This window comes from Oncorhynchus clarkii, chromosome 26 (genome assembly GCF_045791955.1).
Source record: "Oncorhynchus clarkii lewisi isolate Uvic-CL-2024 chromosome 26, UVic_Ocla_1.0, whole genome shotgun sequence".
NCBI classification, from domain to species: domain Eukaryota; kingdom Metazoa; phylum Chordata; class Actinopteri; order Salmoniformes; family Salmonidae; genus Oncorhynchus; species Oncorhynchus clarkii.
The window spans coordinates 19,557,174-19,584,772 of NC_092172.1; the positions used below are offsets into that span (position 1 = coordinate 19,557,174).

At 42.6% G+C, this 27,599-nt stretch overlaps 1 protein-coding gene across 2 annotated transcripts; it reads left to right on the forward strand.

Moving 5' to 3' along the window:
* On the forward strand, positions 1-26,885 carry LOC139384995 (tyrosine-protein kinase Fes/Fps-like). 2 transcript variants are annotated; one of them, XM_071129959.1, is made up of 19 exons: positions 1-196; positions 1,815-2,075; positions 2,949-3,122; positions 7,601-7,697; positions 7,948-8,131; positions 9,845-9,982; positions 10,094-10,213; positions 13,422-13,544; positions 15,018-15,213; positions 20,729-20,806; positions 21,768-21,977; positions 22,158-22,280; positions 23,340-23,393; positions 23,516-23,634; positions 23,739-23,833; positions 23,928-24,051; positions 25,067-25,224; positions 25,648-25,770; positions 26,424-26,885. In XM_071129959.1, exons 2-19 carry the CDS (start codon positions 1,851-1,853, stop codon positions 26,573-26,575), a joined length of 2,493 nt encoding a protein of 830 aa, XP_070986060.1. In that variant the 5' UTR covers positions 1-196; positions 1,815-1,850; the 3' UTR covers positions 26,576-26,885. The 2 variants fall into 2 exon arrangements, with proteins under 2 accessions (XP_070986060.1, XP_070986059.1); XM_071129958.1 differs by having other exon boundaries at positions 48-196; positions 1,758-2,075.
* Positions 26,886-27,599: the final 714 nt, after the last annotated feature.

The window sequence follows — 27,599 nt, forward strand, 5'->3', positions numbered from 1 at the left end:
AGTCCCGCTGTGGTAGGACAGCGCTAGCTTCCTGCTTTTATGTTTCTGATGCGAGTATGGTCGCGGAGCCAGACCAGTGATATCAGTAACAGTTTCTGTCCGCACAATTAATGCCTCCTCGATAAGAATCGTCATAGCCTTACATAATGCTATAAATTCTTGAAACTTAGGAGTGGACTGCTTGCAATAACCTGAGGTGAGAATATTTTTTCGGACAACGTAAACTCATAGTACACTACACTACAGTATACTATTATTTAACTCTTAATGATAGCCTACATGGGCTATTGATAATGATACAATTTGTATCGGATTCAACAGCAAGCTACACATGCACATATCACCTATGTAGTTAGATAAAGGATTTTGTGTAATCGAATTTCGATCAAGGTAAATTCATCATCAGGGCGCGTTTACATGTTCAGTTGTTGGTTTCGTCAACATATTACTCATCCCTGCTGTATGTACGCAGAACAAATGTATAGATTCAACGTGCAATAATTTCAAAGATTTTACTGAGTAACAGTTAATATAAGGAAATCAGTAAATTGAAATAAATAAATTAGGCCCTAATCTATGGATTTCACATGACTGGGAGTACAGATATGCATCTCTTGGTCACATATACCATAAAAAAAGAAGGGGCATGGATCAGTAAACCAGACCGTATCTGGTGGGACCATAATTTGCCTCATGCAGTGGGATACATCTCCTTCACATAGTGTTGATCAGGCTGTTGATTGTGGCCTGTGGAATGTTGTCCCACTCCTCTTCAATAGCTTTGCGAAGTTGCTGGATATTGGCTTGAACTGGAACGTGCTGTCATACACGTTTCTCCAGAGCATCCCAAATGTGCTCTATTTGGTAACATGTCTGGTGAGTATGCAGGCCACAGAAGAACTGGGACATTTTCAGCTTCCAGTAATTGTGTACAGATCATGGTGACATACATTATCATGCTGAAACATGAGGTGATGGCAGCGGATGAATCACATGGCAATGGGCCTCAGGATCTCGTCACCATATCTCTGTGCATTCAAATTTTCCATCAATAAAATGCATTTGTGTTTGTTGTTCATAGCTAATGTCTGCCCATACCATAACCCCACCGCCACCTTGGGGCACTCTGACACTTTGACATCAGCAAACCTGCATTCCTGCAGTCAGCATGCCAATTGCACGCTCCCTCAATTCAAGAGATCTGTGGCATTGGGTTGTGTGACAAAACAGTACATTTTAGAGTGGCCTTTTTTGTCCTTGGCCATCAGGTGGATAGATTATCTTGGTAAAGGAGAGTGGTTATGGATGATGCCAGAATTCCACAGTAGGCTGCATTATGTTAAGCCTCAAGTCCAACTTATTTTAATGTTTTTCTCTTTAATAGTATAATTAACTCACTTAGTAAAATTATACTAAAACGAAAAAAACAGTTTAGAGCCATGTCACACTTCTCAGCACTTCTGTATTTCAAGAGGAAGTGCTGCCTAACTGTTTTCTCCCTTTGAAATAAATCACCCAGAAGTGAAACCCTCCACATGCCACATTTGCTTAGTTACACAAATACAACTTGTTTAAATAACCAGTTGTGTAGTCTTGGAATTCTTATTTAAACACCTTGGCCTCACTAAGTTGAACTAATTCAAATGACTCTACAGTCCGGTAAAGAAAGTACACCCAAAGTCCAGAGTCTAGACTGAGAGGATAAATCCCATGCATTCTCATTCAGTTTTTCTTTTCATCTTCCTGCACCTTATTAGCCAGGTCACGTGTGTGGTTCATTCACTCAAATCCACTCCAGTGTCTACTGTCTACAGTTTGACTGGGTTCCCACTCCTCTGGGTGCATATCTGATGGGGTTTGGGGAGGACCTGTGGTGTCCCCAGGCCCACGCGGCCCTGATGCGGCTGCAGGACTCGGAGCTGCGTCTGATGGAGGTGATGAAGAAGTGGATGAGCCAGCGGTCCAAGAGCGACCGGGAGTTCTCGGTTCAGCTGCACCAGATGGCTGCCATGGTTGAGAAACTGGAGGGGCCCCAGCCTGGGGGAGGACTGGACTACATCAGCCAGCTCAACCAGGTTCTTTACGGGTCCTTCCATTTGATTGACATCTTTTTGTTTTGAATGAAACTTTTTATACATATTTGCCCATCATAGAAGTGGGCAGAAAGTAACTTTTTGGACCTGAATGCCAAAATATTTAGAAGATAGAAGTGCTCAGTGTTGACCCATGTTGCATACCTCACCCCAACATGAGACATCCATGTCTTCATCACTGGAAAATATAAACGGTTGGGTTTGATAGTGACAGTTGTTTTAAATTATACTGTCAATCTGTCAATACTGAAATGACATCCACCCTGTATTCTAAAGTATACTGCGTCTCAACCAATGGCGGGCGGGCACAATATAAACATCTCAGATTCTGTAAAATAGGTACTAAGCTACAAAATAAGCCAAAACAAAAAAACAGCGTAATTTACTTGTTTGTAGGTAATTGATTTTAAAGGGTTTGACAACCCTGTTTACATTTTTTTATTATGTCAAACTCAACCGTTTATCTTTTCCAGTGATTAAGGCATGTATAGTATGCCTCATGGTAGGGTGGGGTAGGCAAAATGGGTCGACTTTGAACACATCTCCTAAATATTTTGGCACTCCGGTCCAAAAAGTCCATTTTCTGACCACTTTCTGACCATGGGCAAATATGAATGGGAACTTTCATTCAGTGATTGAAATCAAATGGAATGACCCCTACACTATATCAGTGGGTTTTAGCAAGCTCATTGGTTTAGACATTAGGCCACATCCACCCCCAGCTGCAAAGTGGACTTGACATTTCAACAGTATTGATGATTGAGCATTACGTTTGATCAGTAGATGGCGATACGCAGAGTATTCTCTTTATTCATTCGGTCTCTTTCTCTCTCTCTCTCTCTCTTCCTCTTTCAGTCGTGGGGTGTGCTGGTGGCTCAGACTGAGAGTTTGAGTCGTGTGATGCGGCGGCAGTCTGAGGACCTGCAAGTTGGGCCTCTCAGCAAACTGACCCTGCTGATCAGAGACAAGCAGCAGCTCAGGAAGACCTACGCAGAGCAGTGGAGCCAGCTCAGCCAGGAGCTCAGCAGGGTCAGACACACACACACAACTACACAGATACACATACACACACACACAAACAGATGAACATATCACTCTGTAAAACTCAATTTGCCCTGATAAATATTACCAGGAACTTTGTAGTCCTCCACCAAACACCTTGTCAGTTTGCTTTCAAAGTGGGAAGTAGCTTCCACTTTCACATGCTGGCTTTCAGCTATATGCTTGTGCTGGAGAAATATGCAGTAGCCTACAGTGTTGAAAAAATCACACAAATTTACTGAGAGTGGTGCTATTTCTGAGTCTTGTTTGTACAGTGCCTTGCAAAAGTATTCATCACCATTGGCGTTTTTCCTATTTTGTTGCATTATAACCTGTAATTTAAATAGATTTTGGAGGGGATTTCAGGTAATGGACATACACAAAATATTCCAAATTGGTGAAGTGAAAAAAATTACTTGTTTCAAAAAAACTAAACAAAAATTACAACTGAAAAGTGGTGCGTGCATTTGTATTCACCCCCTTTGCTATGAAGTCCCTAAATAAGAGCTGGTGCAACCAATTACCTTCAGAAGTCACATAATTAGTTAGATTGTACACAGGTGGACTTTATTTAAGTGTCACATGATCTCAGTATATATACACTTGTTCTTAAAGGCCTCAGAGTCCGCACCACCACTAAGCAAGGGGCACCACCAAGCAAGCGTCACCATGAAGACCAAGGAGCTCTCCAAACAGGTCAGGGACAAAATTGTGAAGAAGTACAGATCAGGGTTGGGTTATAAATAATATCTGAAACTTTGAACATCCCACGGAGCACCATTAAATCCATTAATAAAAAATGGAAAGAATATGGCACCATAAAAACCTGCCAAGAGAGGGCCACCCACCAAAACTCACGGACCAGGCAAGGAGGGCATTAATCAGAGAGGCAACAAAGAAACCAAAGATAACCCTGAAGGAGCTGCAAAGCTCCACAGCGGAGATTGTAGTATCTGTCCATAGTACCACTTTAAGCTGTACACTCCACAGAGCTGGGCTTTATGGAAGAGTGGCCATAAAAAATCCATTGCTTAAAGAAAAAAAAGAAGCAAACAGGTTTGGTGTTCACCAAAGGGCATGTGGGAGACTCCCCAAACATATAGAAGAAGGTACTCTGGTCAGATGAGACTAAAATTGAGCTCTTTGGCCATCAAGGATAACGCTATGTCTGGCACAAACCCAACACCTCTCATCACCCCGAGAACAATCATCCCCACAGTAAAGTATGGTGGTGGCAGCATCATGCTGTGGGGATGTTTTTCATCCGCAGGGACTGGGAAACTGGTCAGAATTAAAGGAATGATGGATAGTGCTAAATACAGGAATATTCTTGAGGGAAACCTGCTAAAGCAACACTCAAGTGGTTTAAGGGGAAACATTTAAATGTTTTGGAATGGCCTAGTCAAATCCCAGACCTCAATCCAATTGAGAATCTGTAGTATGACTTAAAGATTGCTGTACACCAAGTTATCTGTTTTTTTGTGTGATATTTCTTGTTTGTTTCACAATAAAAACATATTTTGCATCTTCAAATTGGTATGTTGTGTAAATCAAATGATACAAACCCCCCAAAAATCAATTCTTAATTCCAGGTTGTAAGGCAACAAAATAGGAAAAATGCCAAGGGGGTGAATACTTTCCCTAGCCACTGTAGCTCATACTGTATTTGGTTTGTTTGTTATGAGTTGTGATGGTTTCTTTAGTTACCACTCTATTTTAGAGACAGTATACATCTCTATGTAGAGCCTTTTGCCACTGATCTTGTCAAACAGGAAATGTACAAATAACAATGATCAAAGATCCTGTAACACAAAGGGCTATTACTGTAAGACTATTAATATTACTATTATAAAGGCGTATTGTGCCGAAAGAGCTTACGTAGGAATACTGTTATCACCTGAAACAAACAGTCAAAACAGACGGTCACCTAATCTCTGAAATATGATGTGCTTAATATGAAGATCATGGCATAGGTTGCAAAGAAAGCTGTTTTAAACTTTGGGCTTGAAATAGTTAAATGAATCACAAATGTGTGAATTTAATGCATTTCCTTTTCACCAGTGTGGATATGCAGCAGGCGCTCCTCTTTGAGATGCAGAGCTGCACAGTTATTGTAACTTCATTAACAGACAGCACTCAGTTGAAATGAAAGCCAATGGGCTGTAACTGAGTTTGGCCATTGTTGTCTAATTGAGAATTGCTCTTGCATAGCAAATGCATTTTGATGAACAAAAGCCATCAGGGACTTTAATATGACAATAGTTTTTGCCCTTTCCGTGATTTATATCATTACCATATTATGGCGAGCAAATTATGTGTTAATCTTTAATGAATTCCTGGGTTTATGGGTTGCAGTTCGTACGTTTCCTGGGTCAGGTTTTGCCTTAGTACCTTGTACAGTGCACTACAAACAAGTCACAGGCCTAATGCAGACATCCTCTGCACTTTGGTAGTGCAAGGTATAATTAACCTTTTGTGAACTTTTGTGAAACGTCACAGCACAGTTGAAAAATATATGGCAAATAGAAATCAACTGGATGGTGTTCAGAGATAGATGGGAGGGGTTGAGTGGAGTTGAAGGATGGTATTAAAACAAACAAGATAACTATTGTAAAATATACTGTGCCCGTAAATCAATCAATCAATCAATCAATCAATCAAATATATGTCACTAAGTGCTATACAGAAACCCAGCCAAAAATCCTAAATGGCAAGCAATGCAGATGTAGAAGCACGGTGACTAGGAAAAACTCCCTAGAAAGGCAGGTATCTAGGATGAAAGTGGAAATGATGCAGACAATTACATTGATGGAAGCTACAATCGATCTGTAATATTAAAGCTGATCTACCCCCTAAAAAAATATATATATAGTTATAATTAACCTTAGGTCAGTGGTCACCAACCGGTCGAACGCAATCGACTGGTCGATCTCAAGGCATTCCTCATCGATCACCAAACATTTCTGTAAATAAAACTACAATAAAGCATTGTTCCTATTATTTTTTTTGTGCTGTTGGTGGTAGGTGCACTCCATTCAGCAGCCCCAGTCCCGGGAAGGCAAAGTGTTCCCATTTGAACCATTTCATGTCTGAAGGTAGAACTCCTAGAGAGCAAATCAAGTGCACCGGCGTCTTCACAGACAAGTTGATACCGTGAAATGTAAAAACTTTTAAAACGATGGCTATGAAGACTCAATGAGTACAGCAAAGAGCTGCTGTTTTCATGAGTAAGTTCTTGTTTAAGTTGCTATTCAGCGCTGTCAACACTTTGTTCAACACTTTGTTCAACACTGTCAACACTTTGTTCAACACTTTTATAAGCCATAAAATACACTTTCTCCATAATTCCACTCATGCTACAAACAGCACTGCAGCTGCAATGAATGAGTGTAGCAAATTTTCGATAAGCTTGCATTGTTGTTATTATTAGCGGCTTTTAATATCAAGGAATATTTAACTTTCTCTGGTCATAGGAAGAACAACATGAATTGGTACATGAGGCAGAAATAATGCAGTGTGACTTGAGTTTTGCCATCAGCTAGAAGACTGTTCTCTTTTCTCAGCGGAGGGACCACTGCTCCCTCCCTCTCCTCAGAATGACCATCACATGCAGGCCATCAATCCAGTAATAAATATATAATAATATTATGTTCACTCAGCTCACCGCCTCACAAGTACTACATCAAATGATCTATTACCAGTGTGATCATATACCTACATTTTTTAAATATAATTTCAAAAATTTCTGAGAAGAACATAATTGGCAGGGCATTTCAAGCATAGCCAATATGCAGTGATAATGTATTGGGCCATCCAAGCCTACTGCACAAACATCATTGCTACAGAACTGTTTTTAATTGGTTAATGTAGGCGTATGTTTTTTAAGTCATGTTTTAAAACATGTTTTAACATGCATGCTCAACTTGCATTTTGACTCAGAAAGTGATCTTGACTGGTTGGTGACCACTGCCTTAGATGGTGGCTAATGGAAATGTTAAGGGTAAAAAAATGAAGTCAAACCAGTTTCTGTTACCAGGGCCTCTCTGACGTCACCGACCACTTCCTGTGTGCTTCTACTTCTGAATTGAGAGGTGTTGGGATACAGACCGGTAGGGTCTGGGTCCCGGTCTTTCCTGTCTGGTCTTTCTCCTCTCTCTTGTCTGTCTGCGTTGTCTCGGAGGTGGCAAAGCTGGGGTCAAACAAAAGCCTGCATTGTGAAGGCACTACTGCATTTAACAAACCACACCCGTATCACTTGTTTGTACAGTTTCACCTCCACTCCTTTTTAACTCCCCTCCTTTCCCTCTCTGATGACGGTGCTGTGTGGTTAGATAGTAGAAATGTATTTGAGGACTCTCATTGTCCTCAGAGAATGGCTGAATATCTCTCTACTCATCCCTTTTGTTCTTCAATTTATGCACCTTGTTTGGATGAGGTAACACTAATATACCCTTTCCATTTGTCAGGTGACCCAGACAGAGCTGGAGAGGCTGAAGGCCAGCTATAGACAGCTGGTGAGGGATGCAGCGCAGGCAAAGAGGAAGTACCAGGAGGCCAGTAAAGGTGGGGAAGCTCACTCTTTCTGGCTCCGTCTCATTTCTCCAAACAGCACAGACACACTCTCACTTTGACTGACTGAAAGAATTACATTCAGGACAACAGATGACCATTACCTCCTGATGATTCACCGAATTAACACAGTTGATCATATTACTAGTGACTATTTGTCATGTGTATTGTTTTTCCATTCTATGCTACATTTGTGTGTGTTCTACTGATATATATATATATATTGTGTCTTATGTTTGTTTAGATAAAGAGCGTGAGCGTGCAAGGGAGCGCTATGTGAAGGCTACTCTGAGGCTCCATGAGCTTCATAATGAGTATGTGCTGTCAGTCAGAGCAGCCCAGGTGTACCATCAGCACCACTACAGCCAGGCCCAACCTGCCCTGCTCATGGCACTACAGAGCCTACAGCAGGAGATGGTACTCGTACTGTAAGTGTATGTGTGTGAGGGAAAAGCACAACTCTGTCAGTGAATTCCCAGTCAGTGTTGAGATCATATTTCGTGTGTGTCCACCGTGGTAGGAAAGTACTGTGACTATGGTCATCCTATTGTTACACTGCATGGTTTTGTATCTCACCTAATATCCTTCCCTTTTGATAAGAATTCAAGCACTCTCATGGGAAGTTTGATATAATAGTTTTTGGCTGTTGTCCAAACCCACGTAATGTAATCAATACTGGCCCTGGAGACCCACAGTGTGTTTCAGCCCAGTACTATACATACAGTGCCTTCGGAAAGTATTCAGACCCCTTGACTTTTTCTACATTTTGTTACGTTACAGCCTTATTCTAAAATGGATTAAATAAAACAATTTCCTCAGCAATCTACACACAATAACCCATAATGACAAAGCGAAAACTGTTTTTTATAAATTTTTGCACAATTAAAACAAAAAACTGAAATACCTTATTTAGATAAATATTCAGACCCTTTGCTATGAGACTCGAAATTGAGCTCGGGTGCATCCTGTTTCCATTGATCTTCCTTGAGATGTTTCTACAACTTGATTGGAGTCCACCTGTGGTAAATTCAATTGATTGGACATGATTCGGAAAGGCGCACACACCTGTCTATATAAGGTCCCACAGTTGACAGTGCATGTCAGAGAAAAGCCATGAGGTCGAAGGAATTGTCCGTAGAGCTCTGAGACAGGATTGTGTTGGCACAGATCTGGGGAAGGCTTCCAAAACATTTATGCAGCATTGAAGGTCCCCAAGAAAACAGTTGCCTCCATCATTCTTAATTGGAAGAAGTTCGGAACCGCCAAGATTCTTCCTAAAGCTGGCTGCCTGTCCAAACTGAGCAATCGGGGGTGAAGTGTGGTGGCAGCATCATGCTGTGGGGATGTTTTTCAGCAGCAGGGACTGGAAAACTAGTCAGGGTTTGAGGAAAAGATGAACGGATCAAAGTACACAGAGATCCTTGATGAAAACGTGCTCTAGAGAGCTCAGGATCTCAAACTGGGGTGAATGTTCACCTTCCAACAGGACAACGACCCTAAGCACACAGCCAAGACAACTCAGGAGTGGCTTCATGACAAGTCTCTGAATGTCCTTTAGTGGCCCGGCCTTGAACCCAATCGAACATCTCTGGAGAGACCTGAAAATAGCTGTGCAGCAACACTCCCCATCCAGCCTGACAGAGCTTGAGCGGATCTGCTGAGAAGAATCGGAGTAACTCCCCAAATACAGGTGTGCCAAGCTTGTAGCGTCCTACCCAAGAAGACTCGAGCCTGTAATCGCTGCCAAAGGTGCTTCAACAAAGTACTGAGGAAAGGGTCTGAATACTTATGTAAATGTAATATTTCAGTTTTTTTTTAATGAATTAGCAAAACATTTCTAAACAGTTGTTGCTTAGTTATTATGGTGTATTGTGTGTAGATTGATGAGGGGAGAAACGATTTAAACAATTTTAGAATAAGGCTGTAATCTGACAAAATGTGGAGAAATGTAAGGGGTCTGAATACTTTCCGAAGACACTGACCTATTTAATAACGGATCATCAAGCCTTTGATTAGATGAAGCAGGTGCGTTAGTGCTGAGCTAGAAAAAAAAGCCTGCACACCCAGTGGGTCCCCAGACCAGGGTTGAATAATACTGCCCTGACCTCTACCAGACCTTTGACTTTTTCCCTGTAACCCAGGAAGGAGATCCTGCAGGAGTACTATGACATGTCCAGTATGCTCCAACAGGAGGTGGTATCTGTCCACGAGGAGATGTCTACTGCTCTGAAGGCCATAGAGCCACACAAAGAGTACGAGAGTTTCATCCATCAGAACAGGTATTCAGCTGCAAGTTGCTCTAGATAAGAGAATCTGCTAAATGACTAAAAGGTAAATATGCTGATCTTAGTGCAGTCAAGAGGCTGAAAAGTTTCACCATGTGTGTTCAGGTCTGTAGGGGAGGTTCCGGTGTGTGTGGAGTTTGACTCTGGTCTTCTGGAGAACACAGATCGACTAAAGACTGGAGAGCTGGAACTAAATGAGCTTACAGTGGAGGGGATCCAGCACAGGTTAGTTTATACGCACACACAGACACAGCGCAATCAAAAAGTATTCAGACCCCTTGACTTTTTCCCCATTTTGTTAAGATACAGCCTTATTCTAAAATGTATTCATTATTTTTTTCCCTCATCAATCTACATACAATTCCCCATAATGACACAGTGAAAATAGTTTTTTATTTAAAAAAATGCACATTTATAAAAATAAAAATACGTTATTTAAATAAGAATTCAGAACCTTTGCTATGAGACTCGAAATTGAGGTCAGGTGCACCCTTTTTCCATTGATCATCCTTGAGATGTTTCTACAACTTGATTGGATTCCACCTGTGGAATCAATTGAATTGATTGGACATTATTTGGAAAGGCACACACCTGTCTATACAGTATAAGATCACACAGTTGACAGTGCATGTCAGAGAAAAACCAAGCCATGAGGTCGAATAAATTGTCCATAGAGCCCCGAGACAGGATTGTGTCGAGGCACAGATCTGGGGAAGGCTACCAAAACATTTCTGCAACTTTGAAGGTCCCCAAGAACAGTGGCCTCCATCATTCTTAAATGGAAGAAGTTTGGAACCACCAAGACTCTACCCAGAGCTGGCCACTCAGCCAAACTGAGCAATCAGGGAATAAGGGTCATGGTCAGGGAGGTGACCACGAACCCGATGGTCACTCGGACAGAGCTCCGGAGTTCCTCCGTGGAGATTGGAGAACCCTCCAGAAGGAGAATCATCTCTGCAGCGCTCCACCAATCAAGCCTTTATGGTAGAATGGCCAGACGGAAGCCACTCCTCAGTAAAAGGCACATGACAGCCCGCTTGGAGTTTGCCAAAAGGCACCTAAAGATTCAGATCATGAGGAACAAGATTCTCTGGCCTGATGAAACCAAGATTGAACTCTTTGGCCTGAAGCATGATGGTGGGAGCATCGAGCTGTGGGGATATTTTTCAGCAGCAGGGACTGGGAGACTAGTTAGGATTGAGGGAAAGATGAATAGAGCAAAGTACTGAGAGATCCTTGATGGAAACCTGCTCCAGGCCACTCAGGACCTCTGACTGAGGCAAAGGTTCACCTTCCAACAGGACAACTACCTTAAGCACACAGCCAAGACAATGCAGCAGTGGCTTTGGGACAAGTCTGAATGTCCTTGAGTGGCCCAGCCAGAGCCCGGACTTGAACCCAATCGAACATCTCTGGAGAGACCTGAAAATAGCTGTGCAGCGGAGCTGCAGAGATGAATGGTAGAAACTCCCCAAATACAGGTGTGCCAAGCTTGTAGCGTCATACCAAGGAAGACTCAAGGCTGTCGTCGTTGCCAAAGGGGCTTCAACAGAGTACTGATTAAGGGTATGAATACTTATGTACAGTGGCGCAAAAAAGTATTTAGTCAGCCACCAATTGTGCAAGTTCTCCCACTTAAAAAGATGAGTGAGGCCTGTAATTTTCATCATAGGTACACTTCAACTATGACAGACAAAATGAGAAAAAAAATCCAGAAAAACACATTGTACATACACACACACGCTACCGGTCAAAAGGTTTAGAACACCTACTCATTCAAGGGTTTTTCTTTATTTTTTACTATTTTCTACATTGTAGAACAATAATGAAGACATCAGAACTATGAAATAGCACATATGGAATCATGTAGTTACCAAAAAAGTGTTAAGCAAATGAAAAAATATTTTAGCTTCTTCAAAGTAGCCAACATTTGCCTTGATTACAGCTTTGCAGATTCTTGGCGTTCTCTCAATCAACTTCACCTGGAATGCTTTTTCAATTGGGTTGAGGTCGGGTGATTGTGGAGGCCAGGTCATCTGATGCAGCACTCTATCATTCTCCTTCTTGGTCAAATAGCCCTTACACAGCCTGGAGATGTGTTAGGTTATTGTCCTGTTGAAAACCAAATGGTAGTCCCACTAAGCACAAACCAGATGGGATGGCATATCTCTGCAGAAACTGTGGTAGCCATGCTGGTTAAGTGTGCCTTGAATTCTAAATAAATTACGGACTGTGTCACCAGCAAAGCACCATCACACTTCCTCCTCCATGCTTCACGGTGGGAGCTACACATGCAGAGATCACCCGTTCATTTACTCTGCATCTCAAATTGGGACTCATCAGACCAAAGGACTGATTTCCACCGGTCTAATGTCCATTGCTCGTGTTTCTTGGCCCAGCAAGTTTCTTCTTATTATTGGTGTCCTTTAGTAGTGGTTTCTTTGCAGCAATTCGACCAGCAATTCGTCTTATTCATGCAGTCTCCTCTGAACAGTTGATGTTGAGATGTCTGTTACTTGAACTCTGTGAAGCACTTATTTGGGCTGCAATTTCTGAGGCTGGTAACTCTAATGAACTATTCTCTGTACAGAGGTAATTCTGGGTCTTCCTTTCCTGTGGCGGTCCTCATGAGAGCCAGTTTAATCATAGCGCTTGATGGTTTTTGCGACTGCACTTGAAGAAACTTTGAAAGTTCTTGAAATTTTCCAGATTAAAATAATGATGGACTGTCTTTTCTCTTTGCTTATTTGAGCTGTTCTTGCCATAATATACTAAATAGGGCTATCTTCTGTATACCACCCCTACTTTGTCACAACACAACTGATTTGTCTCAAACGTATTAAGGAAAGAAATTCCACAAATGAACTTTTATCAAGGTACACCTGTTAATTGAAATGCATTCCAGGTGATTACCTCGTGAAGCTGGTTGAGAGAATGGCAAGAGTGTGCAAAGCTGTCATCATGGCTACTTTGAAGAATTTCAAATATAAAATAGATTTAGATTTAGACACTTTTTTTGTATTACTTCATGATTCCATATGTGGTATTTTATAGTTTTGATGTCTTCACTATTGTTTATTATTCTACAATGTAGAAAATAGTTTTAAAAAATACCTGTAATGAGTAGATGTGTCCAAACGTTTGACTGGTACTATATATATATCACACACACACACACACACACACACACACACACACACACACACACACACACACACACACACACACACACACACACACACACACACACACACACACACACACACACACACACACACACACACACACACACACACACACACACACACACACACACACACACACACACACACACACACACACACACACACACACACACACACACTCTCAACACCAACAACACATTTCACCCCTTTGTCCCCCTTCTCTCGCCATGTCTCTCCCCCTCTACCAGGTTGACTGTAGTGGAAGAGGAACTGCTGTCTCTTGCTGGTAATGTGGTTTCCCAACAGGCCTCAGTCAACCAACTGGAGTTGGAGCTGGAGGCAGAGGAAGAGGGCATCAAACGGGGTCAGAGGTGAGGTGATATCCACATGTACAGGAAGGTTCAACTTTACATGGGCAAGCATACTTGGTAAGCACTTAGGCAGATGTAGTGTAATTAGATAGTACTTACAGCTGTTATACCTGATAATATGATAATTTATCCTGGGTAAACAGAATATAATTATATTTATATGGTCTGAACCAGGATAAAGTTGGCTCTGGCTGCACCAAACCACTGTCTTCACCAACACTGACTAGAAAAAAAAGAGTCATGAATTTTGGCGTTGATCTGCATCATATATGTGCAGTGTGTTGATCTCCTCTCAACGGTGGTGTTCATCTGCAGGCAGTCTCCTATCAGAGTAGTTTAGTCTGCTCTCCTCTCTGCTATGGCTGGCTAAGCTGGCTGCTCTCTGGGGGACAGACTCACTATGCCTTATGAATATAACATGGTGATATGAGGAGACTTTTCAAGCTTCTCCTCTCATTTGTCTTGGTTTAGATGCCTGTCCGCTGTTATTAGAAGTTACTAATAAGCTCTTCGTGCATAGATGGAGCAGCTGTGTTGACTGACACTAGCCTAATGTTCTCTGGTGCCGAGGGAAACATGCCTCTCCTTAAGCAGTCATGAGTTTGATGAAACACTTTGGAAATCAACAGATACAGACAATGCTTCCTGGATTAGTAAATAACTATTTTACCCAAGTGGTGATGTTAGTAGTGTAATATTTGAAAGTTAAGTAAGGAAGAATTCTGTCCACAAATATACCCACATATCTATTATATGTCAAATGTTTATGATTAGTGAATGCCATCATGTATTTAATTTGTTAGATACTCCCTATTAGCTGAAATATATATTTTTACAAAGCCATTTTAGCTATCGCACTAGCTGATTGGTTCAAACAGATTCACAAATCATGGGAATTTGTCACACTATGAAGACGTCTCCCTACAAGGCTCGTGCCTGGTCTGGTCTGGTCTGGTCTGGCCTGGTCTGGTCTGCTCCCGCCATGGCCAAAGCCAGTGTGAGAAACGTGCTAACAAACATTTGTGCTTTGAACTAAATAAATACTGCACTCTGACCCACAAAACCTCTTCACTAGATTCATGATAGTGTTGTTAGACAAAGTAAGGAAAGTGAACTTCAAAACGTGATGTAGTTTTATCGGAATTTGCAGCTGTTGTTGAGTAATACATCTGCTACCTTCTGACATGACTTACGGCATCTTTAACCCTACTTCTCCCATATAGAATATCTCAATTAAACTATACTGTTGGTGAGTGCCCTGCGGAAGTGATATGGCTAAGGTGAAGGAGATGGGCCAGTGAACCAGCATTCTTGTGTAAAACCATCGGGCATGTCAGTTACGCTGTAAATATATTGACAGTGAGGCGACAGTCAATGGAATTGTTGCTACTTGTTGTAATGGAAACACATTGTTCCACAGTATCATCACAATGCTTTAATTGATGAGCTGACAGGCTGCTTCTCTCTCTGCAGGGTTTACCAGTTCAGTAAGAGGCATGCACTGGAGGAGAGCCGACAGCAGGTGATGCTGTCCCTGGGAGCTAGAACTAGGCTGGAGGCACAGAGGTTGCTGCTGAAGGGAAAGCTGGAATGGCTGGGATCCAGTGAACCCCCTTCTGCCTTGGGGCTGGAAGAGGACCGTATCTCCCTGTCCTCCATCACCTCTAGTGTAGGTCTCTCTCTCTCCCTCTCTCTCTCTCTCTCTCTCTCTCAAACACACGCACACACACCCTCTGCATATCTGATCCCTGCCACTCATCTGAAAGAGATACCATGCTTCCTGTGGTTGAGATGATCTCTGTCCCTTGTGTCTGTTTCATTGTCTTGTCTCGTATGGGAACCTGACCTGTGATTGCACTCATTGTGTAAGATGTTGTAAAACATGACGTTATTGGCTCTTGTTCGTTTCTAGTCCTCCATTGTGTGTTCAGAGTTCAGGTTCTACTCATTCATTACAGTACCTTGCAAAAGTATTAACCCCTTGGCGTTTTTCCTATTTTGTTGCATTACAACCTGTAATTTAAATTGATTTTTATTTGGATTTCATGTAATGAACATGCAGAAAATAATCCAGATCGGTGAAGTGAAGTGAAATAAATAAAAATACCTGTTTCAAAAAATTCAAAAAAATAAAAAACAAAAGTGGTGCGTGCATATGTATTCACCCCCTTTATGTATTCACCCCCTTTATGTATTCACCCCCTTTATGTATTCACCCCCTTTATGTATTCACCCCCTTTATGTATTCACCCCCTTTATGTATTCACCCCCTTTATGTATTCACCCCCTTTATGTATTCACCCCCTTTATGTATTCACCCCCTTTATGTATTCACCCCCTTTATGTATTCACCCCCTTTATGTATTCACCCCCTTTATGTATTCACCCCCTTTGTGTATTCACCCCCTTTATGTATTCACCCCCTTTATGTATTCACCCCCTTTATGTATTCACCCCCTTTGTGTATTAACCCCCTTTATGTATTCACCCCCTTTATGTATTCACCCCCTTTATGTATTCACCCCCTTTATGTATTCACCCCCTTTATGTATTCACCCCCTTTATGTATTCACCCCCTTTATGTATTCACCCCCTTTATGTATTCACCCCCTTTGCTATGAAGCCCCTAAATAAGATCTGGTGCAACCAATTACCTTCAGAAGTCACGTAATTAATTAAATAAAGTCCACCTGTGTGTGTCACCTGATCTGTCACATGATGTCAGTGTATATATACACCTGTTCTGAAAGGCCCCAGAGTCTGCAACACCACTAAGCAAGGGGCACCAACAAGCAAGCGGGACCATGAAGATCAAGGAGCTCTCCAAATGGGTCAGGGACAGAGTTGTGGAGAAGTACAGATCAGGGTTGGGTTATAAAAAAATATCAGAAACTTTTAACATCCCACAAAGCACCATTAAATCCATTAATAAAAAATGGAAAGAATATGTCACCACATCAAACCTGCCAAGAGAGGACCAAAACTCACGGACCAGGCAAGGAGGGCATTAATCAGAGAGGCAACAAAGAGACCAAAGATAACCCTGAAGGAGCTGCAAAGCTCCACAGCGGAGATTGTAGTATCTGTCCATAGGACCACTTTAAGCTGTACACTCCACAGAGCTGGTCTTTATGGAAGAGTGTCCAGAGAAAAGCCATTGCTTAAAGAAAAAAAGAAGCAAACATGTTTGGTGTTCGCCAAAAGGCATGTGGGAGACTCCCCAAACATATGGAAGAAGGTACTCTGGTCAGATGAGACTAAAATGGAGCTTTTTGGCCATCAAGGATAACGCTATGTCTGGCACAAACCCAATAGCTCTCATCACCCCGAGAACATCATCCCCACAGTGAAGCATGGTGGTGGCAGCATCATGCCGTGGGGATGTTTTTCATCGGCAGGGACTGGGAAACTGGTCAGAATTGCTGCTAAATGCAGGGAAATTCTTGAGGGAAACCTGTTTCTGTCTTCCAGAGATTTGAGACTGGGACGGAGGTTCACCTTCCAGCAGGACAATGACCCTAAGCATACTGCTAAAGCAACACTTGAGTAGTTTAAGGAAAACATTTAAATGTCTTGGAATGGCCTAGTCAAATCCCAGACCTCAATCCAATTGAGAATCTGTGGTATGACTTAAAGATTGCTGGAAACCAGCAGGAACCCATCCAACTTGAAGGAGCTGGAGCAGTTTTTCCTTGAAGAATGAGCAAAAATCTCAGTGGCTAGATGTGCCAAGCTTATAGAGACATATCCCAAGAGACTTGCAGCTGTAGTTGCTGCAAAAGGTGGCTCTACAAAGTATTGACTTTAGGGGGGTGAATAGTTATGCACCCTCAAGTTTTCTGTTTTTTTGTCTTATTTCTTTTTTGTTTCACAATATGTTGTATCTTCAAAGTGGTAGGCATGTTGTGTAAATCAAATAATACAAACCCCCCAACAATAGTCATCATGCCAGGTTGTCCTGAGGCATGGTCCTAGGGCTCAGGTCCTCCGAGAAAGAGAGAGAAAGAAAGAGAGAATTAGAGAGAGCATACTTAAATTCACACAGGACACCGGATAGGACAGGAGAAGTCCTCCAGATATAACAAACTGACCCTAGCCCCCCGACACATAAACTACTGAAGCATAAATACTGGAGGCTGAGACAGGAGGGGTCAGGAGACACTGTGGCCCCATCCGATGATACCCCCGGACAGGGCCAAACAGGAAGGATATAACCCCACTTTGCCAAAGCACAGCCCCCACACCACTAGAGGGATATCTTCAACCACCAACTTACCATCCTGAGACAAGGCCGTGTATAGCCCACAAAGATCTCCGCCACGGCACAACCCAAGGGGGGGCGCCAACCCAGATTACACTGACAGTCTCACACAAACCCATTCTCACACACACACACACACACACACACACACACACACACACACACACACACACACACACAGACGCCATACACACATAATTTCACAATCATCATATGCTGCTACTCTGTTCTTTATTTTACTCTTATTGTTATCTATTCTGATGCCGAGTCACGGTACCCTGCCTTTATGTACACATCTACCTCAAATACCTTGTACCCCTGCTCAGTGACATTGTACTGGTACTCCCTTTTGTACAGCTTCATTCTTGTGTTACAATTTGTATTTTTCTTATTTTCTTATTTATAGCTGTGCATCGTTGGGAAGAGCTCCTAAGCTTAGCGTTTCATAGTAGTCTAATACAAACTGATTTGATTGAGTACAGCACAGTAAAGAAAACTAGAGTATAGGTCAGTACTGTACTTTAAAGTATAGTAGAGTTTAGTACACTACAGTAGAGCACCCTAGAGTAGAGTACAGTATACTTTATTGTATAGTACTATACTTCACTGTACTGAACTCTGCTGTGCTGTACTGAACTCTACTGTGCTAATCTGTGATGTACAAACTTGTGAAACATAGACGTCTATGATTGGTACAGATTTGGTGTGGTCCGGACCAACCAAATTTCATCTTGTTTTGGGGCGGTGCTCATTAGAATAATAGCCAGTATGTAGAATAATACCCAAACATGCGGAGGATGTAAAATATTTCTACCTTTGTGTACCTATTCAGGATACATCACCATGAAGAGAATGCCATTCATGATTATTCATGTCTGTATAGTAGAGTTCAGCACCCATGATACCATTATGTTACCATCACTCTGTTACCGGGTGGTAATCCACTTCACTTACTGTAGTTCAATATCCAAAATAGAGATTTTTTTCAAACTTAAGGTATCATGCTATAGCTGACACCCCAATCTTTCTGCAGACATATTTGAATCTTAATTTGTAGTAGATAATTCCGAGTTTTTGGAAAACGTGGTCACATAAAAAAACGGAAGGAGATTTTACAGTCATTCTGTTAACTTCAGCGAGATATGGATGAGTTTTCACTTCCTACGCCTTCCACTACATGTCAACAGTCAATAGAACTTTGTCTGATGACTCTAATGTGAAGGGAGGTCGAATGAGACAGGAAATAGTCACCACTGCCACGAGTTGACCATGCTTTCACTATGCACGTTCACAGGTAAAGGACCTGCGTTCCACCGGTCATCTGAAGTCATTCTAATTCTCCGGTTGGAACGTTATTCAAGATATATTTAAACAACATTCTAAAGATTGATTCAGTACATCGTCTGACATGTTTCTACTGACTGTTACGGAACTTTTGGACATTTCGTCACGTTATAGTGGACGCGCTTTGTGACTTTGGAATTGTTTACCAAACGCGCTAACCAAAGTAGCTAATTGGACATAAATAACGGACATTTTCGAACAAATCAAGCATTTATTGTGGACCTGGGATTCGTAGGACTGCATTCTAATGAAGTTCATCAAAGGTAAGGAAACATTTATCATGTATTTTCTGGTTTCTGTTGACTCCAACATGGCGGCTAATTTGGCTTCTGTTCTGAGCGCCGTCTCAGATTATTGCATGTGTTGCTTTTTCCGTAAACCTTTTAAAAAATCTGACACAGCGGTTGCGTTAAGGAGAGGTATATCTATAATTCCATGTGTATAACTTGTATTATCATCTACATTTATGATGAGTATTTCTGTTGAAACGATGTGCTATGCAAAATCACTTGATGTTTTTGGATCTAGTGAATCTAATAAGCCAATGTAAACTCAGATTTTTTTGTATAAATATGAACTTTATCAAACAAAACATGCATGCATTGTGTAACATGAAGTCCTATGAGTGTCTTCTGATGAAGATAATTCAAGGTTAGTGATTCATTTTATCTTTATTTCTGATTTTTTGTGAATGCTATATTTCGCTGGAAAATGTCTGTGCTTATTGTGGTTTGGTGGAGACCTAACATAATCGTTTGTAGTGCTTTCGCTGAAAAGCCTATTTGAAATTGTACACTTTGGTGGGATTAACAACAAGATTACCTTTAAAATGATATAAGACACATGTATGTTTTAGGAATTGTAATTATGAGATTTCTGTGGTTTGAATTTGGCGCCCTCTATTTTCACTGGTAGTTGTCATATCGATCCCGGTAGTGGGATTGCAGCCATTTAACAAACTTTACATCTGCACTGTTCTTCCAGTAAATGTGTTTTTGTAAAATTCTGTGGAAATGTTTAGAAGTACTGCTTGTGCATAGAGTTGCATGACTTGTTTAACTTTGCAATCAGTGGTTTTTGTTTGGCATACTTTTAAATAAAAAAATTCCAGCGTCATTCTGCTGCCGTGGAATTGCCCTTATGTAACCTTACAGTTTAACTAGAAGGCATCTGAACTACCGACTGACTCAACCTGTTCTGTACTGTTCTGTACTGAGGACAACCTATTCTCGTGTCTTGTTCAGACACAACCATCTCTATTGAAACAGAGGCATGATTGAGGATCTTGGTGCTTTGCATACTTTGCTGTCTGTCATGGTGTTGACTCAAGTGCATTCCTTCACTCATTGTGCTGTTTTATCCAGATCCGCCCTAAAGCAAACAAGTATTTTCTTCTTTGATATTCTCTACTCATCATTTTTGTAATGTTTTGTGATATTGTGATATTCTCTCCTCATCTGTGGATTATGTTAAGTGTTTCTGAGTGCTGTTACATGTTGTTATTATTAACACAGGTACTGATGGTGATGAGCATTCCTAAAAGGGAGGTTGATGATGGTTGTGCTCTGTGTTGTTTCAGGAGAGGGACGGCCTCAGAAACCTCAGTGTGGACGGCATCATAAGCCACCTTAGTGGCCTGTTCAAACCCAAATACACGGTCAGTGATGTAACGTACAGTGTTCATAAATAGTCAGCTATGGTCATACATACTACACAGTTGTGGTCATACCACTGATGCAGCATACACAATCTGTTATGTTCCTACACGTTCAACTATGGTCATTCATTGTCTGTGAGGCATCATTGTGATCACCCCTGTCACAGATGGACCTGTTCTGTTTTCACCCACCTGCTGTCTTTGATTTATCTGTCTCTGTCTATTCAAACAACTCAAGTCAGACAGTCAAACAGTTCCCTTGTCAAACAGCAAATGGCCGTGTTTTCTCTGTAAGCCAAACTGTTCAGAGTAGGACTCCAGTAGTAAAACGCCTTGTTTCTCATCTGTCTTTCCTCTTTATCTATCTTATCTCTAGAGATGTTTGTTGTAGTATGCCTTATCTTGTCATCTGAACAGTAGTATCTTTTTGAATTGGCGCCATGTTGTCTGTAGTAAACAAAAAATCACTAGGTATCCATGTGTGTGGTCTTTAGATATACATTGTATTGTTTTTGAGCAGTGTGTTTTGTATCTCCTGATCAATGTTGTTGGCAGCTGTATCTTCCTTGTATCTAGTCTCCTTGGCAGTGTATTGTTACCCTGTCTATGTATTCGTCTGTGATGTAGCGGTAACAAAGTTGGTGGGTAAACTCTGATCGCCGGTCGTGGTGAAAAATGTAATCCTTCCTATTCTTTCAATGCATTTATTCCGCAAAAGGTGTGTAAACTGTGTTGACTTGTTTACCCTCCACTACACTACTGGATGTACTTTAGTAGTGTTTGTTCCCCTGTGCTGAATCTCATCTAGAGATACACGTGTGAGACTCATGCATCTCAAACCGCACTAATCTCACATTGAAATCAATCTATTGTTTATGAATGAGCCTCACAGTGGGCGCTCCATGCCCAGGTCCCTCCTTACCTGGCCCCTCATTGACCTTGCTGTGTGAACCCCCTCCAGGTGCCCCCTGCCCTGTCCCCAGTCCCAGAGGTAGAGCGCCCCCTGGAGCAGCAGAACTGGTACCACGGAGTCATCCCCAGGCTTGAAGTCCAGGAGCTGCTGAGGTGTGATGGAGACTTCCTGGTCAGACAGAGTCAGGGCAAACAGGAGTATGTCCTCTCTGTCCACTGGGCTGGCTCTTGCAGGCACTTCCTTATCCAGAGCACAGACGTGAGTGAGTGAGTGAGTGAGTGAGTGAGTGAGTGCGTGCGTGCGTGTATTTACAATATGATCATGTCTGTACAGTTTGTATGGTTATAAAGTGTGTGTGTGTGTGTGTGTGTGTGTGTGTGTATTTACAATATGATCATGTCTGTACAGTTTGTATGGTTATAAAGTGTGTGTGTTTAGAATATGTACCGCCTGGATGGAGAGGGATTCCACACCGTTCCCATGCTGATGAACCACCTGGTCTCGTCACACCAACATGTCACCAAGAGGTCCGACATTGTCCTGAAGAGACCTGTCCTAAAGGTAACGCACCTGCTGCCCACACACACACACACACACACAGGTCAACTATAATCTGTTGTCGATCTTGTTTTACCTTTGTTGAAAAGTCCATTGTTTTGTTTTATTGTGTTAAATTCAAGGTTCCCCAATGCTTTATTTGTCAAAGTATTTCTTAAATATTAACGTTATTAGTTTCACTTAACTAAATAAGGATTACATTACACTCCCACATGTTGAGTTATCTTTCTCTAGTAGTTCTGTAATTACATAATGGACTCCTTTATTTTTATTGTACCTTTCATTTATCAGGGAGTTATACTTTTACAGATGAATTACGTAACATTTTTATCTCAGATGGTGTTTTAAATCTGTCCACAGTAAAAGCCCTCAGATGCCCTTCTCATTCTGTGCTGTGGGACATGTGGCTGTTGGTTAATGCTTCCAACAGGTTGAGAATAACGATGCGGCCATCAATTAAGTCTGGGGCCTAGAAAAGTGTTGTTATTGGGGCCCGTGTCTCCGTTCCTGTGTGCTGGTGTTGGGTGGACCTGTGGGTTTAGGGAGATGTGTGAGTCAGGGGGTGTTCTTGTATGTATATATGTAGGCCTATGTTTTGTGTGTGTGTGGAATAGCGACTTTGTAGTGTGTGCAAAACACTGTGTGTGTGTGCCTGCATGCGCACCTCTCCTGAGCATGTTGGGAGCGAATGGGCTCGAAACACACCTGCTCTGCTCACCACTCTGTGTGTAGCAGCTGTCTCAGCGTTAGGATCCATCAGATTTTAATGAGCTCCCAAGATCCACATACTCATACTTGCTCTTCATCCTCCTGCAGATTGCTATACATACCACACTCACATGTTCTCTAGAGTCTAGAGCTGCATACATACTGTACTACCACCATGCTGCCCATCAAAAGGGCTCCAGTGTTTTTCACACACTACAAGGTCTCCATTCTACACACACACACACTATTTTACACAATGCAGTTTTAGAAGTTTGTCCGAAATGCTCTACCCATTCAGAAGGAACAGCAGCACCGGTGTCTCTGATTGGTTCCTCTCTATCTCTCTCCCTCCAGGACAAGTGGGTTCTGGAACACGATGATGTCATCCTGGGGCAGAGCATTGGCCGGGTGAGCTCACCACCTGTGGAATGTCTGTTTGGAGTTATGAGAGGCTCTGATTGTCAGGTTGGCATTCTGTTTTTGTTTTAGCCAAGATCCAGAATGAAGCCAGATGTGTGTCTGTTGTCCAGGGTAACTTTGGAGAGGTGTACAGTGGTCGTCTGCTTTCTGATAACACACCTGTAGCTGTGAAAGCCTGCAGAGAGAACCTGGCCCCAGAACACAAGAACAGGTTCCTTATGGAGGCCAGGTCAGTCTGTTTCTCTCCCTCTCTCGTTCTCGTTCTCAGTCTCTCTCTCATTCACATTGACCTTGCTGTCTCTCTCTCTCTCTCTCTCTCTCTCTGCTGTGCAGGATCCTGAAGCAGTATGACCATCCTAACATAGTGAAGCTGATTGGTGTCTGCACACAAAAACAACCCATCTATATCATTATGGAGCTGGTACAGGGTGAGCCAATCTGTCGAGGGCCTTTACACTCTAACCACAGCTACAGTACATTCTATCATTACAATGGACTAGTAAAGTGTGTGTGTTCTGCCAGGGGGAGACTTCCTGTCCTTCCTGCGCTGTGAAGGTCACAACCTGAAGTCAAATATGCTGGTGAAAATGGCAGAGAATGTGGCATCTGGCATGGAGTATCTGGAGAGCAAGAAATGCATCCACCGGTGAGAGGCTAGGGAGATGGATCTAGTCTTCCCAGATATGGAGCTGTATGAAGGCTGACATACAACAAGATTACATTTCCTTTGATTGCACAATTTATTCTAGATGATGAAACAGATTGAGGTTTTTGGGACAGTGAAGTTAACCCAGTGTGCAGGGGTTACTGAAGCCTATAGCGTAGGAATGACCCTAGGAGTGTTAAGCTGCTGTGTCGCTGAGGAGGTAGTAGAGGAGCAGAGGACGTAGGGCTCAGAGCCCTGGCTCCTGGCTCATCAGAGGAGTGCTGGATAATTAACCCAGCAGGAACACATCCAGGCTGGATGCTCCAGCCCCCGTTACCCTCTAACACTCCTCCTAACACTGCATGTCAAACTTCCTCCGCTCACTACTACACCCTGCATCATGGAGCCCACAGATGACAAGAGGGGCTGATTTTCTCTCACTTATTTATCGGCTGTCATTTGCTTCCTTCACTCGCTCTGACTCTCGCTCTCTTTCTCTCTCTCTGGCTCGCTCTCTCTCTGGCTCTCTCTCTGGCTCTCTCTCTCTGGCTCTCTCACTGGCTCTCTCTCTGGCTCTCTCTCTCTCTCTGGCTCTCTCTCTGTTTCGGTCTCTCTCTCTCTGTCTCGGTCTCTCTCTCTGTCTCTCTCTCTGTCTCGGTCTCTCTCTCTGTCTCGGTCTCTCTCTCTGTCTCGGTCTCTCTCTCTCTGTCTCGGTCTCTCTCTCTCTCTGTCTCGGTCTCTCTCTCTCTCTGTCTCGGTCTCTCTCTCTCTGTCTCGGTCTCTCTCTCTCGGTCTCTCTCTCTCGGTCTCTCTCTCTCTGTCTCGGTCTCTCTCTGTCTCTCTCTCTGTCTCGGTCTCTCTCTCTGTCTCGGTCTCTCTCTCTGTCTCTCTCTCTGTCTCGGTCTCTCTCTCTCTGTCTCGGTCTCTCTCTCTGTCTCGGTCTCTCTCTCTGTCTCTCTCTCTGTCTCGGTCTCTCTGTCTCGGTCTCTCTCTGTCTCTGTGTGTGTGTGTGCAGGGACCTGGCTGCCCGTAACTGTCTGGTGGGAGAACAGAGCAGGGTGAAGATAAGTGACTTTGGGATGTCTCGCGAGCAGCAGGACGGGGTCTACTCTGCCGCGGGGGGCCTCAAACAGATCCCTGTCAAATGGACGGCCCCCGAAGCCCTCAACTATGGTACCTAGCTCTGCCCCGCGGCCACAACACTCACAACCATCCCTTTCTCCCCTCCTCTCTTTATTCCTAAATCTCTATTTGTATATCCCAAGGTTAGAGAACTCACTAAACACGGCAACAACCTGTCAACCCAGACATCATTCCGTACCCTGTGATCAGTGTACTGCTTTTGTATTTCTCTGAAATGTCATCTCTAACAGACACACGCTGAACTGGGGTTGGAGTGCTGGCGAAACATAGAAGAGTTCTGTCAGAAAAAAAGTCGGAACATACCTTTTGGGGCTTAGAGGAAGCTTCATTTTTAAAACTTTATCACTACTTTTCTCAGGCTGTGATTGTGGAATAGTGTGCTGTAGTACAGTTGAATAGGATCATCATCAAATGTAATAGCTGTCTCAATGCTGCCCCCTGCCTGTGTTTCAGGGAGGTACACCACGGAGAGTGACGTGTGGAGTTTTGGAGTTCTCCTATGGGAGATATTCTCCAGGGGAGTCACCCCCTACACCAGCATGTCCAACCAGCAGACACGGGACGAGGTGGAGAAAGGTACCAGCGAGTCATTGAGATTTCTAACGAGTCAGAATTTGCTCTGTAGGAGTTTCGAGTTTTAATGTCACATGAACAAGTGCAGTGAAATGCCTTTCTTGCAAACTCAAATCTCAACAATGCAATGTAATACTGGACAAAAAAAACACGAGAAATATGAGGAACACAATAATTACGTAAGCATATTATATACAGGGTCAATTCCAATACCATGTTTACATTGTGCAGGGATACTGGAGTGATGGAGGTAGATATGTATAGGGGTAAGGTGACAAGGCACCAGGATATAAGATAAACAGAGTAGCAGCAGCTTGTATGCGAGTTGGTGTGCGTGTGTGTCGAGTCAGTATAAATGTATGTGCATATTATGCGTGAGTGAGCAGTTGGAGTGAGTGTGCAGGACTCTGTGAGTGTGCATAACAGTGCAAAAATAAAAAGGTCTATAAGGATACAAGGTTAACTCAGACAGTCCGTGTAGCTAGTTTAGGAGTAGAGATGCAACATTATAGAAGTATATAGAACAGACATGACTCTGGGTAGAATAGGGAGTTAGGTCAGCTCTATACAGGCGTCCAAAACATTACACCCCTCTGGATTAACCCCAGGTGAAGCCAACCTGATGTCCAATCATGCTCTCCTGTCCCGTCTCCTAGGATACCGGATGCTAGCCCCAAACTCCTGTCCTCCAGATGTGTATGCCGTTATGTGTCGCTGCTGGCAGTACGACTCCAGGAACCGGCCGTCCTTCAGCAAACTCAGGACCGAACTCAGTGCTTTATACCAGAAACTGTCCTTACTCAAGTGACTTGTTTGATTCTCTTTTACCTTTTTATATGGAGCAGATGTTAGCCTTTATTTAATATTAATTGATTATAGAGAACCAGTTGCTATTTGATTTTGAATTTACCATATTTAAGTAGTGATGATCCAACAGGCTGTGAGACCACAGGTAATATAAGTACACAGGACATGTGTGTATTGAAAACATTGGTACCATATTCTACAAAGTAGCATATTCTATATCTGTTGAATATTGCTATTGTTTACTGTATTACATTACTGTAAATGTACAAATTGAATGTTCCTATTATATCAGCTTTAAAGAGTTGATGGGATCTTTTTCTCTCTTGTCTTTTTTAATATACACTGAACAAAAATGTGAACGCAACATGTAAAGTGTTGGTCTCATTTTTCATGAGCTGAAATAAAAGATCCTGGAATTTGTCCCTACACAAAAAAAAATGTATTTTTTTTGTGCAGAAATTTGATTACATCCCTGTTAATGAGCCTTTCTCCTTTGCCAAGATAATTAAATCACCTGACAGGTATGGCATATCAAGAAGCTGAATAAACAGCATGAACGTTACAGAGGTGCACCTTGTGCTGGGATCAATAAAAGGCCCCTTAAATGTGCAGTTCTGTCACACAACACAAAGCCACAGATGTCTCAAGTTTTGAGGGAGTGCGCAATTGGCATGCTGACTGCATGAATGTCCACCAGAGCTGTTGCCATTTCTCTACCATAAGCTGTCTCCAATGTCGTTTTAGAGAATTTGGCAGGAGATCCAGCCAGCCTCACAACTGCAGACCACATGTAACCGCGCCAGCCCAGGACATCCCAATCTGGCTTCTTCACTTGCGGGATCATATGAGACCAGCCATCCAGACAGCTGATGAAACTGTGGGTTTGCACAACCTACGTTTTTGACAGTTTGTGCAGATATTCTATCTCAGGGAAGCTCATCTGCATTCTCGTCATCCTCACCAGGGTCTTGACCTACTGCAGCTTGACGTTGTAACTGACTTCAGTGGGCAAATGCTCAGCTTTA